This window comes from Alligator sinensis, unplaced genomic scaffold, assembly GCF_000455745.1.
Source record: "Alligator sinensis unplaced genomic scaffold, ASM45574v1 scaffold2249_1, whole genome shotgun sequence".
Taxonomy (NCBI): Eukaryota; Metazoa; Chordata; order Crocodylia; family Alligatoridae; genus Alligator; species Alligator sinensis.
In genome coordinates this window covers 225,516-235,847 of record NW_005843105.1, presented here as the reverse complement: position 1 = coordinate 235,847, position 10,332 = coordinate 225,516, and the positions used below count along the sequence as shown (strand labels likewise).

The window sequence follows — 10,332 nt, the reverse complement described above, 5'->3', positions numbered from 1 at the left end:
CCCGTGGGGTGCGCCGCCCCACCCCTCTGTCTGGGACCCGCGTGTCCCCGCTGCCCGCGTTGCTCATGGAGCCGCTGACGGTGAACGGCGAGGCCAGCTCCACCTCCACGGACTTGAGGCCTCTGAAGGGAGCCGGATGCAGCCGGGGTGAGGAAGATGCCCCAGGCTGCTGCCTCTTTGCCACGCAGCCACCCCGCCACACCCGTGCCGGGGCTCTCCCACAAGCCCCCCAGGGCAAGGGCTGCAGCCTTTACCCCGCACAAGCTCTGCAGGCCCAAAGCCAAGAGGAGCAGGCGGCTGCTGGCAGCCTCCGGCACCCAGGCCCCCTGCCCTGCTGCCCCGAGGGGCTCCTGCCCCAGCCCTCCCCACACCCGCAGCCTTGGAGGGCAAGGACGTGCTGCCACACACTCCCTGGACTGACAGGGAAGGTCACAGCCAAAGCCACCAGCCCACCCGCCAGCCAAAGGTCCCAGGGCTCAGCCTCTGCCATGCCCACAACCGGTGCCAGCTACTCACCGGATGTGGTACAGGTTGAAAACAAAGTTAGGCCCTGGGAAGCCAGAGATGGAAAGAGAAGACGTTAGCAGAGAGCAGCTAAGTGCACGGTGCCTCAGCTGCAGGATGTGGCCCCGCGTACACGGCGGGAAGGCCCCTCTGCATGTCCAGAGCCCACGTGGAGCCAGGCTGGACGGGTGCTGTGCCAGGTCCGGGCTCCTGATCCAGCCCCCAGTGCAGCTTTGCTGTGCGGTGCCCGTGGATGCTTTGCAGGGGCAGGGGTCCATGCCCTTATCTCTCTGGCTCCTGGGGGAGTTGTACGCACTTCCCAAGTGGGAGTGTTAGGACATGCCAAGCACCAGGCACGCAGGGAGAGGGCTGGAGCAGCTGGTGCCTCTAGAGACATCTGGCTGCTCCGGGTCTGCCTGTCTCGGGAAGCGGCCTGCTGCATGCAGCTGCTCCCAGCTCGCTCCAGTCAGGCCAGAGTGCAGCGCACTGACACTCCTGCTTCGTGGCACAGGGGCCAAGTCCTCCCACCATCACCGGCCCCGCACTTCATCCAGTGCCAAGCTGGAGCCCTCGGAGACGCGCGGGAAGGGAGCACCCCCGCGGAGCGCCCCTCAGCGCTGCCCCGGCCTCGGCCCACCGCCCGGCCGGACTCACGGTGCCAGCAGTGCCCACCCTGGAACCACTTGATGAGGCTGTAGCCGAGGATGCCCAGGATCAGCAGGGACAGGCCCACGCCCAGGAGGAGGCCGAGGATGCTGATGGGCTCGTTCTCTGCAAGACAGAGAGGACGCGCTCTGGAGGGGACCGGCCACAGCGCCTGGCAGCTCCGGGTGCAATGGGACCCCTCGCCCCTGCCCACCCTCTGGACCGTTCCCCTTACAGCACGGAGACGGGGGTCAGGACACTGCTGTTGTGCCAGCCACACGCAGCACAGCTGACACCCAGGGCTGTGTCCCCTCCCAAACACCCAGCTCCCGGAGTCCTGGGACTGCAGCAGCATCCTGCCCTTGGGGAAGAGCTGAGCACCGCAGCCCGGAGAGGGAGGCAGCAAGTCACGATGCCTAGTCCCGCCTGCCTGATGCCAGGGCACACTGCCTCATCTGCGAGGGCAAAGCTATGACCCCCGCAGCCCTGAGCTCCCTGGATTGGCCCCAGCACCCTGCCCAGGGTGGGGGGCAGGTGTTGTTTGCAACCCCAGCCAGGCAGGGGGGCAACAGCTCCACAGGGCTGCACCCTGCCCCAGCAGCAAGTCAGGAGCCTCCTTAGCCAGCCCTGCTGGCATCGGCCTCCACACGCCTGCTCTTGGGCCCGCCGCCGCTCGCCTGCACCTGCCCAGGCCCAGAGCATCCCCTGCTCCTGCCTAGCCCAGGAGCCCATTGCTGGGGAGCCGGCTCCCTCCTGCGGCCACGCACGGCAGTGCCAGCCCTGCCGTGAGCACAGCCTGTGCCAAGCCACGGGCAAGGGGCAGCAGGAGCCCCCCAGCACCGTGCCTCCTGCCAGCGGCCTCTGCAGGGGCCAGAGCAGCCGGAAGCTGCGTGCCTCTGGGGTGGAGGCCGGCACGCCAGGCACCTGGCACCAGAAAGCACAGCCCCATCCTGGGCCACCCCAGCCACGCTCCCTTGCAGCTTCCCTGCAGCACAGACAGCTACTGCCCAGCCGCAGCAGAGGCCACACAGCCCCCTGGATGCCGTGGAGGAGCCACGCGGAGCTGAGGGCTCTGCAGGGCCAGGAACAAAGACTTGGCCCTGAGCACCAGCCCGTGGCACCCTCACTCTCCAGCAGCCCCAAGCCTCGGCACCACGCCAACAGACCCGGGCCAGGGGAAGAGGACAGGTTGCTACAAGCCCCACCGCACCGCCCACACCTTCACCTCAGCCCCTGGGAACTGGGCAGCCTTGCCCAGCCCTGCCCAGTGCCCCCCCAGTGACACCAGCACCACCTGCTCTCAATTAGCACCTGGGAGGCTGCACACCTGTGGCAGCTTTGCAAACAGAGCTGCTGTGCCAAGCTGGAGCACTGGGCCCGCTAATGAGCACTGGGCCCACGGGCGAAGCAGAGCCCTGGGAATAGTGCGAGCAGAGCTGGTGCAAGAGCAGAGGCTGGCGGGTGCCAGGGGTCACAGCCGTGCTGCCCAGAGCACCTGGCACAGCTCTCAGGCAAAGTCCCTGAGGGCCCTGCACAGTTGGCAGAGCAGGACACCGCCAGCTGTGGGTGCATCAGACCCGACCGAGCCCGCGCCAGCCCCATGGACAGGACCTTGCCAGGGCACTGGTTACAGCAGTCCTTTGCCCCCGCTCCCAAGGGCTCGGCACCACTTGTCTTCCTGGAGCACGGCTACATCTTGCAGCAGGCTGAGCATGGAGCAAGAGGGAACGCACCCTCAGCCCGCGCCCCCCGTGCACCCACAGGTGCGTCACAGAGGAGGGGGCTTGTTCCTGTCAGGCCTGCCCCCGTCACCACGCAGCACGCAGGCCTGTGCCCAACAGCGGCAGCAGGGGCGGCTGCAGAGGGAGAGGGTCTGAGCGGGGCAGCTCCAGAGCGCTCCGGCCCGCCAGCTTCCCTGGCCTGTTTATAGCTCCCAACCGGCCCATCCCCTCCTGGTCCCCTGCGGCAGTGGGTTCCCCCAGTGAACGCTGCACGGTGCACGCAGCCTGGCTTTGCCCTGCCCCCATCCAGGCCAGCGGGTGCCCCTCCCCGCCCGTCCCATCCAGCCCTGCCAGGTCCATGGGCCTGTGCCAGAGCCTTCCTCAAGCTCCCGGCAGGCTGGGTGGCTGCGTGGGTCCCTGGCCCAGGTCCTGCAGGCATCACGCTCCGTGATCACACCGCTCCCTGCAGCAACTGCACACTCCGCTCTGGTCTGTGGGAACAGGCAGCCCTGCCCGGAGGGAAACGGGGCCGCCGGGCTTGCCAGAACGCCCTGGGGCAGTGTTACACAGTGGACACTGCGTGCGGACGCACCTGGGGACTCTGCCCATCAGGCCCCGGGGGAGCTGTGGGCCGCGTGCTCCTGGCCTGGCCTGGCCTGGCCTGGCCTGTCTGTGGAGGGAGCAGGCCAGCACGGCTCTCCCCCAGGTGGGAAGTGTGGTGTGTCAGCCCAAAATGCCACTGAGAGTCATCCTGATGGGACCCCCAAAAGGGACCCCCACACCTGCCCAGGCAGCTGCTCCACCTCTCCCAGCAGCTTCCTGCCAGGCTGCCAAGCCCATGTCACGCATGAACGAGTGCAACAGCACAGCACGGCCCAGGGCCCTGCTGCTCACCGGAGACACCCCGGAAAGCAGCCCCTGGGAAGGTGCAGGCACTAGTCAGGGTCCTGAGTGGCTCTCAGAACAGCCCCGCCGGCGCTCCAGACAAGCCGTGCATGGACTTGTGATGGGGGCACACCCGGCCGCCGGCCACTCTGGGGGCACACCCATAGGTTTCATAGATTTCATAGACATTCGGGCTGGAAGGGACCTCGGAAGATCATCGAGTCCAGCCCCCTGCCCCAGGGGCAGAAAGTCAGCTGGGGTCATAGGATCCCAGCAAGATAAATGTCCAAATGTGTCTTGAAGGTGTTCAAAGTGGGTGCTTGAACCACCTCCAGTGGCAGGCTATTCCAGGCGTTGGGGGCTCAGGCAGTAAAGAAGTTCTTCCTTATGTCCAGCCTGAAATGGTCACGGAGGAGTTTGTGACCGTTCAACCTCGTCATCCCTTGGGGCGCTCTGGTGAACAAACGTTCCCCCAGATGCTGGTGGTCACCCTTGATAAACTTGTAGGTGGCCACCAGATCACCCCTGAGCCTGCGCTTTTCCCGGCTGAAGAGCCCCGGGGCTCTCAGCCTGTCATCTTAAGGTCTGCTTCCCTGACCTCTGAGCATGCGCGTGGCTCTTCTCTGCACTCTCTCAAGCTTCTCCACATCCTTTTTGAATTGTGGGGCCCAAAACTGGACACAGTACTCCAGCTGCGGCCTCACCAAGGCCAAATACAAGGGGAGAATGAAGTCCCGGGATTTGCTTGAGAAGCATCTATGGATGCAAGCCAGCACTTTGCTCACTTTACTAGCCGCAGCATCACATTGGAGGCTCATGTTCAGCTTGTGATCAATGATGACCCCCAAGTCCCTTTCGTCCGTAGTGCTAGCCAGTGTAGCATTGCCGAGCCTACAAGCGTGCTGCAGGTTTTCCTCCCAAGGTGGAGAACCTTGCGTTTTTCAGTGTTAAACATCATCAGGTTCTCGTCCACCCATTTCCTGAGCCTGTCAAGATCTGCCTGGATCACCTCCTGTCCTCGGGTGTGGATGCTTTACCCCAAAGTTTGGTGTCGTCGGCAAACTTGGCCAGTCCGCTTCTGACTCCAGTGTCCACATCATTAATGAAGATGTTAAATAGTATTGGCCCAAGAACAGAGCCTTGAGGGACCCCGCTGGTCACTGCGCACCACGACGATTGACTTCCCTCAACCACCACCCTCTGGGTCTGACCACGGAGCCAATTCCCCAGCCAGCGGATCGTGGAGGACCCAAGGCCGCAATTGGCCAGTTTTGCCAAGAGGCGATCATGGGACACCAGATCGAAGGCTTTTTTAAAGTCAAGATATATGACATCAATCTCTTCTCCCTTGTCCAGGTGATAGGTCACCTGGTCGTAGAAGGAGATGAGATTGGTCAAGCAAGACCTACCCACAACAGACCCGTGCTGGCTACCCCTCAGGATGTTGCCATCAGCCAGTCTGTTAAGGACGGCCTCTTTGATAATCTTTTCCAAGACCTTCCCCAGGATAGAGGTCAGGCTGATGGGCCTGTAGTTTGCCGGATCCACTTTCCTCCCTTTCTTGAAGATAGGCACCACATTGGCCGTCTTCCAGTCTTCAGGCACTTCTCCAGAGCGCCAGGAGCTCTCCAAGATCCGTGCCAGGGGCTGGGCTATGATGCTCGCCAGCTCCTTGGGTACCCTGGGGTGTAACCCATCAGGGCCAGCTGACTGGAAGGTGTCCAGCCTCTCAAGGTGTTCCTTCACGAGGTCAGCATTGATGGAGGGCAGGGGATCTCCGTCACCCGGGCCTTCCTGTCCCATAAGGCAAGGCCGTCCCATGGGACTGATGAAAAACCGACACAAAGTACCCATTTAGCAAGTTGGCTTTTTCCTGGGCATTGGTTGTCAGTTGTCCCATCTGGTTTCGCAGGGGTCCAACGTTGCCCCTGCTTTTCCTTCAGCTCCCCACATATCTAAAAAAGGATGTTTTATTGTCCTTGATACTTGTAGCTAGTTGAAGTTCAGTCGCAGCCTTGGCTTTCCTCTCTGCAGATCCAGACCAGAGCAGAGTTCTCCTCCTTGGAGGTGGATCCCGTCCTCCATCCTTTGTAGGTCTTTCTTGACCTACACACCTAGCCACCCACTCTCCACCAAGACCCGCCTTGTGCAGAGCCCAGTGCCCAGGAGGAACGGCGAGACACTGATTCCTCCACCAGCGCCACTGCAGGCTGCCTCTGAGGGAGGAGGGAATAACTCAGGTCCCCAGTTTTGCAGCGCTGCCTCTGGAAAGCAAGGCAGCATCCAGCCGGAGATGCAGCGGAGGGGCGCCGGGGGCCTGGAGCCGGGGACCAGCCACATGATGCCGACCAGCCAGCACAGCGACAACCAGCAAGAAGCAGCAAGAGCAGCGAGGCAGCAAACACACACGGTGTAGCAGTTTCAGAGTTATTGCTTGTTCAGAAAGCCCATAAATAAAAAACACAGCTCATAAAGGGGTGACTCAGAGTCCTGGGGCCTCTTCCCCGACCCAAGTAAGTGCTGCCGCTTCACGCTGCTCCCTCGCGGTGCATTCCTCCCTCTCCTGGCCTCAGGGTGCTGCCTCCAGCCTTGCAGCCCTTGGTCTTCTGCCAGACCACCCAGTATTGCAGCCACCAACCAAACAGCCTCCCCCTCTCTCCCTGCCTGCTCTTCCCAGGCTCTGCTGCTTCCTATGGGCCAATTATCCTCTGTAGCTGGTCCCCTTCTCCTAGCACCTGCAATCAGTGCCTGCGGCCTCCAGCATGGCTGGCATCCCTGCCAGCCTGCAGGCCCCTACAGCCGGAGCATGCTGGCTGCTGCAAGCTTCTGCCAGCCCACCTGCCACACCTGAGCAGCCCCCCGGCCTTCAACAGTCCCGTTTGCCCCGGCTCCAGAGGGTGCTGGCAGCCCCGGGGTTCACACAGCCTTGCAGGGGTCCAGGGTCCGGCACAACACAGGCCTTGGCCATGCCCAGGACATGAGAGGAGCGCGATGAGCCTGCCAACAGCAGACTTGGGGCTGGAAAGAGCTTCCCTGCAGCAAACGGTAGCGCTGCCAGGCCAGGAGCCCATGCACCACCCAGCAACACCTGCTCCGTCCTGGCCGCTTCCTGGATGCTTTTGATGGGACTCACCACCCGTCAGGCCCAGACACTTCGGAAGCAACGCCCCAGGAAAGTCAAAAGTGCTCCCCCCACCCCGAGGGCAGGCGCGAGGCAAAGACACGAACCCTTTGCCCACCCGGAAACGCAGCCTCCTGTGGGTGCAGCTGGCAGCGCGCAGGGCACGGCAGGGTCACATGCCAGGCGAGGGCAAGGCGAGGTGCTGCTGAGGGAAGGGATCAGGGTGCGGATGGGACCCACTGACTCACTGCAGCAAACCGGCTGATCTGTCCTGAGCCCAAGGAACCGGTGACCTGACGGCAGGGGCATCACCGGGCCGTGACCCCGTGCATGCTCCTTCCTCCTCCAGCACCTCTGCTTCCAACCAAGGCGGGAGGCAGGCTGAGCAGAGGGGCAGGAGGAAGAGCCTTGACCCTCCCCTGCGATGGCACCTCTGCAGATGGGGCAGGTGCCCGGGAGGATGCCTGCGGGGGTGGCGCTGCTGATAGATGGGTGTCATGTTACAATACAAATCATCATTCCAGTTCGACTGCTCCTGCATGGGTTTAAATAGCACTGCTGCTGTCCCACAGCCAGCACCGATACCACGGCCCACGGCAGCGCTGCCTGGCACAGCAGAGGGGCACCCGGGCTGCACAGCATGGGACCCAGGCCACACTAAGGGCACTTGGCCACAGCAGTACGCACGCTGCCTCCAGGCACCCCGGACTGGGAGAACCAGCTGCACAGAGCTGGCGAGGATGGTGAGTCACCAGTGCCAACAGCGTGGCTCAGAGCCAGTGCCCTTGGGCCCTGCCGGACCCCGGCATCCTCCCCCCGGACAGGTGCGCCCCACGGCCTGGCGTGTTGCAGCCTCCTGCTGCGGGCACAGGCTCGGTCCCCTCCAGGGCCACGCAGCGCTTGTTCCTGTGTGCCCGGGGGAAACCACCCACCCCTGCCCCTGCCCCTGCCAGGCCACCTGCTGTTCCCTGGCTCCAAGAGCTGCAGCACCTGCACCCAGGAGCATGCTCCCCACTCCCCGTCTCTGTTTCGTGCGGCTGTTGGATAACTATATCACCCCCCGCTGCTCCCAGGCCTCTGCGGCTGCCCTTCGGACCTGCACAGTCGCTGCGCTTTGGCGAGTCGCTCGCCAGGCCACATGCACCTTTCCCGGGCTGGGCAGCGTGCTCCCGAGAAGGGCCGTCCTCCCCGGGCTGCTGTGTGACCGCCGGGCTCAGCACTCCCCACAAGCCTGTCGGCCCGCACACCCCGGCAAGGCTGCTGGGGAGGGCGCCTGCACTGTGCACCCGGGGATCTCCCCCCGTGGGGTCCCCTCGCCCAGAGCCCCCCAGACCAGGCAGGGCACAGCTGAACGCACCGCTGGGCCAGCTCAGCACCAGCAGCTCCGATCCCGGAAAGCTGGCGCTCGTCTCAGCCTCGAGGCGGCAGTGACCGCTCTGCTTTGAGCTGGGACCGAGTGGGGCTGCACGGCAGGGAGCGAGAGCCCTTTCCACCCCCGCTGGCATCAGGGGCTTGCTCTGGCAAGGAGGCGATTTCATCGAAGAAATGTCGAGATGAAACGCGGCCCAGCCGTCGCCGCGCTGCTCGGGGATGACCTGCCTGCGTGGGGGTCGCTCCCCTAGATAAGTGGAGGCTGGAGGGGACAGAGCTCAGGCCGGGCCGAGGAAAGGGAGACACCAAAACAGGGCCAAGCCCCAGAGTCACCTGCTCCGGGCCCTGCCCCATCTCCCTCCCACTCCCTGAACCAGTTTTCTGACCTCTGTGGGTGCAGCGAGCTAGGCAGAGGCCACAGCCAGCGAGTGCCAGGAGAGGCCCGGAGGCCCACGCTGGAGGGCAAAGCAGCGGGAGGAGACGCACTGGAAGTCCCTCGCACCCTTCTTGCTCGGGGGGCAGCAGCGACTCCCGAGCAGGTGCCGGCGGACCGGCACCCCAGGCTGTGGGCAAAGGCGGCACGGCCAGCACCCTCCCACTCAGCCGTCACTGGCCTCGGCCGCGTGGGCGCTGAGCGGGTGTGACAATGCTCCAGCTTGTGCAAGCACGGGGATCTGAGTGGGTGGCATTGCACAGCCACGCCAGCCTCCCCATGGGGGCAGGAGGGGCTGCACCAGGGGCAGCACCTGAGCCCTGGGCTCCCAAGTCACCCTGCCCTGGTCCCTCCGGGGGCAGAGCTGTTAGCGACAGCTTAACGAGCCCGTGGGCTCAGCTGAGCTCTACCCTCCTGCCCAGGGCTGCAGTTCCTGCTGCATTAGCCCCCGCTCGGTGACATCGGTGTTTCCCATAAAGCCCCGACTCCTGGAGTCTTGTGACCACACGGGGAGCTGAGCCTGCAGGCAGGGCTGCGGAGAACGCGGAGCACCCACAGCCGTGATAAAGAAAAGTGCTTGGCATTCGTGACCGCTGGGGTCTCGTAGCTCTGCGGAAACTTGACGGGCTGCTCGCTGTGTGGGGCTGGCTGCACCACCGCCGTCAGCAGCGAGGGGCAGCTGAGAAGCCTGGACAGCCCCCAGCTCTCCGCCAGCCGCACGGAGCCCTGCTCCCAGGCCCGGAGCCTTCTCCACCGCTCTCCTCTGGGCCAGCTGGCCTCATTGCGCTCCTCCTCTGCCTGCTGCCCGGGGCAGAGCCGGAGCCTTACCTGTCATCGTGGGGCCCAGCCGCGGCACCGAGGACAGTGGTCTTGCTCAGGGCTGGAAGGGACAGTAAAGCAACATGTCAGCGTGCTGATCTCCATGGGCCAGGCCAAGCCGGCACCTCGCGTTAGTGGCCAGGGCGCAGCTCCCAGCCGCACGGCGAGGGCTGGGGAGAACGTGGGGGTCCGCGCACGAGTCCGGCCTCGCAGCCCTGACCGATCGGGCCAGTCCCAGAGTGGCTCAGCTGCTGCTTGGGCAGAGCGGGCGTGTGCCAGGGCCCTCCTGGCCCCGGCGAGGCTCCTGTCCTGCCATCCAGTGTTACCAGGAGCTGGAGGGAGGGCGCAGCGCGGTGCCTTGCTCCTGGTGCCAGCTGCTCCGAGGGGTGGATTGTTGACAGCGTCTCCTAGCAGCGACAAAGGCTGGCCCTGCGCTGCTTCCCTGCGCTGGTCCCGGGGGTTGCGGCAGCTCCCCTCCCCTCCCCTCCCCTCCTCACCGCCCCGTGGGACCAGCAGACAGACGCGGCGATGGGGGAAGGCAGGAGCCCCGGGGGCCGCCCCAGCCGGCAAACCAGACCTGGACGCTAACGTAAGGCGGACGTGCTGGGAAGTGGAGCCCCGCCACCCGAGCCCCCATGGGGCCGAAGGGCGTCTGGCCCTCCCTGCTGGGATCTGCCGAGAAAATGGTCCTGAGAGCGGATCTGCAGCCTGTCCCCACAGCCCTGCGGGTGGGAGGGACTCTCCACGGCAGCGACCCTCAGCCGTGTGCCCCGAGAGCCTTCGAAGGGTGCCCCAGGAAGCGTGAGATGAGCAGAGAAGCCGGCCTGGGGCTC

General features: G+C 64.6%; 1 protein-coding gene across 1 annotated transcript in view; it reads left to right on the top strand.

The window, feature by feature from the left end:
- The first annotated feature begins 7,373 nt into the window (after positions 1–7,373).
- TMPRSS4 (transmembrane serine protease 4) overlaps positions 7,374–10,332 on the top strand; it is a 12,524-nt gene continuing 9,565 nt past the window's right edge. The window contains exon 1 of the mRNA XM_014526661.2: positions 7,374–7,619. Within this exon, the coding sequence (XP_014382147.2) occupies positions 7,374–7,619 (246 nt within the window). The remainder of the gene's footprint in view (positions 7,620–10,332) is intronic.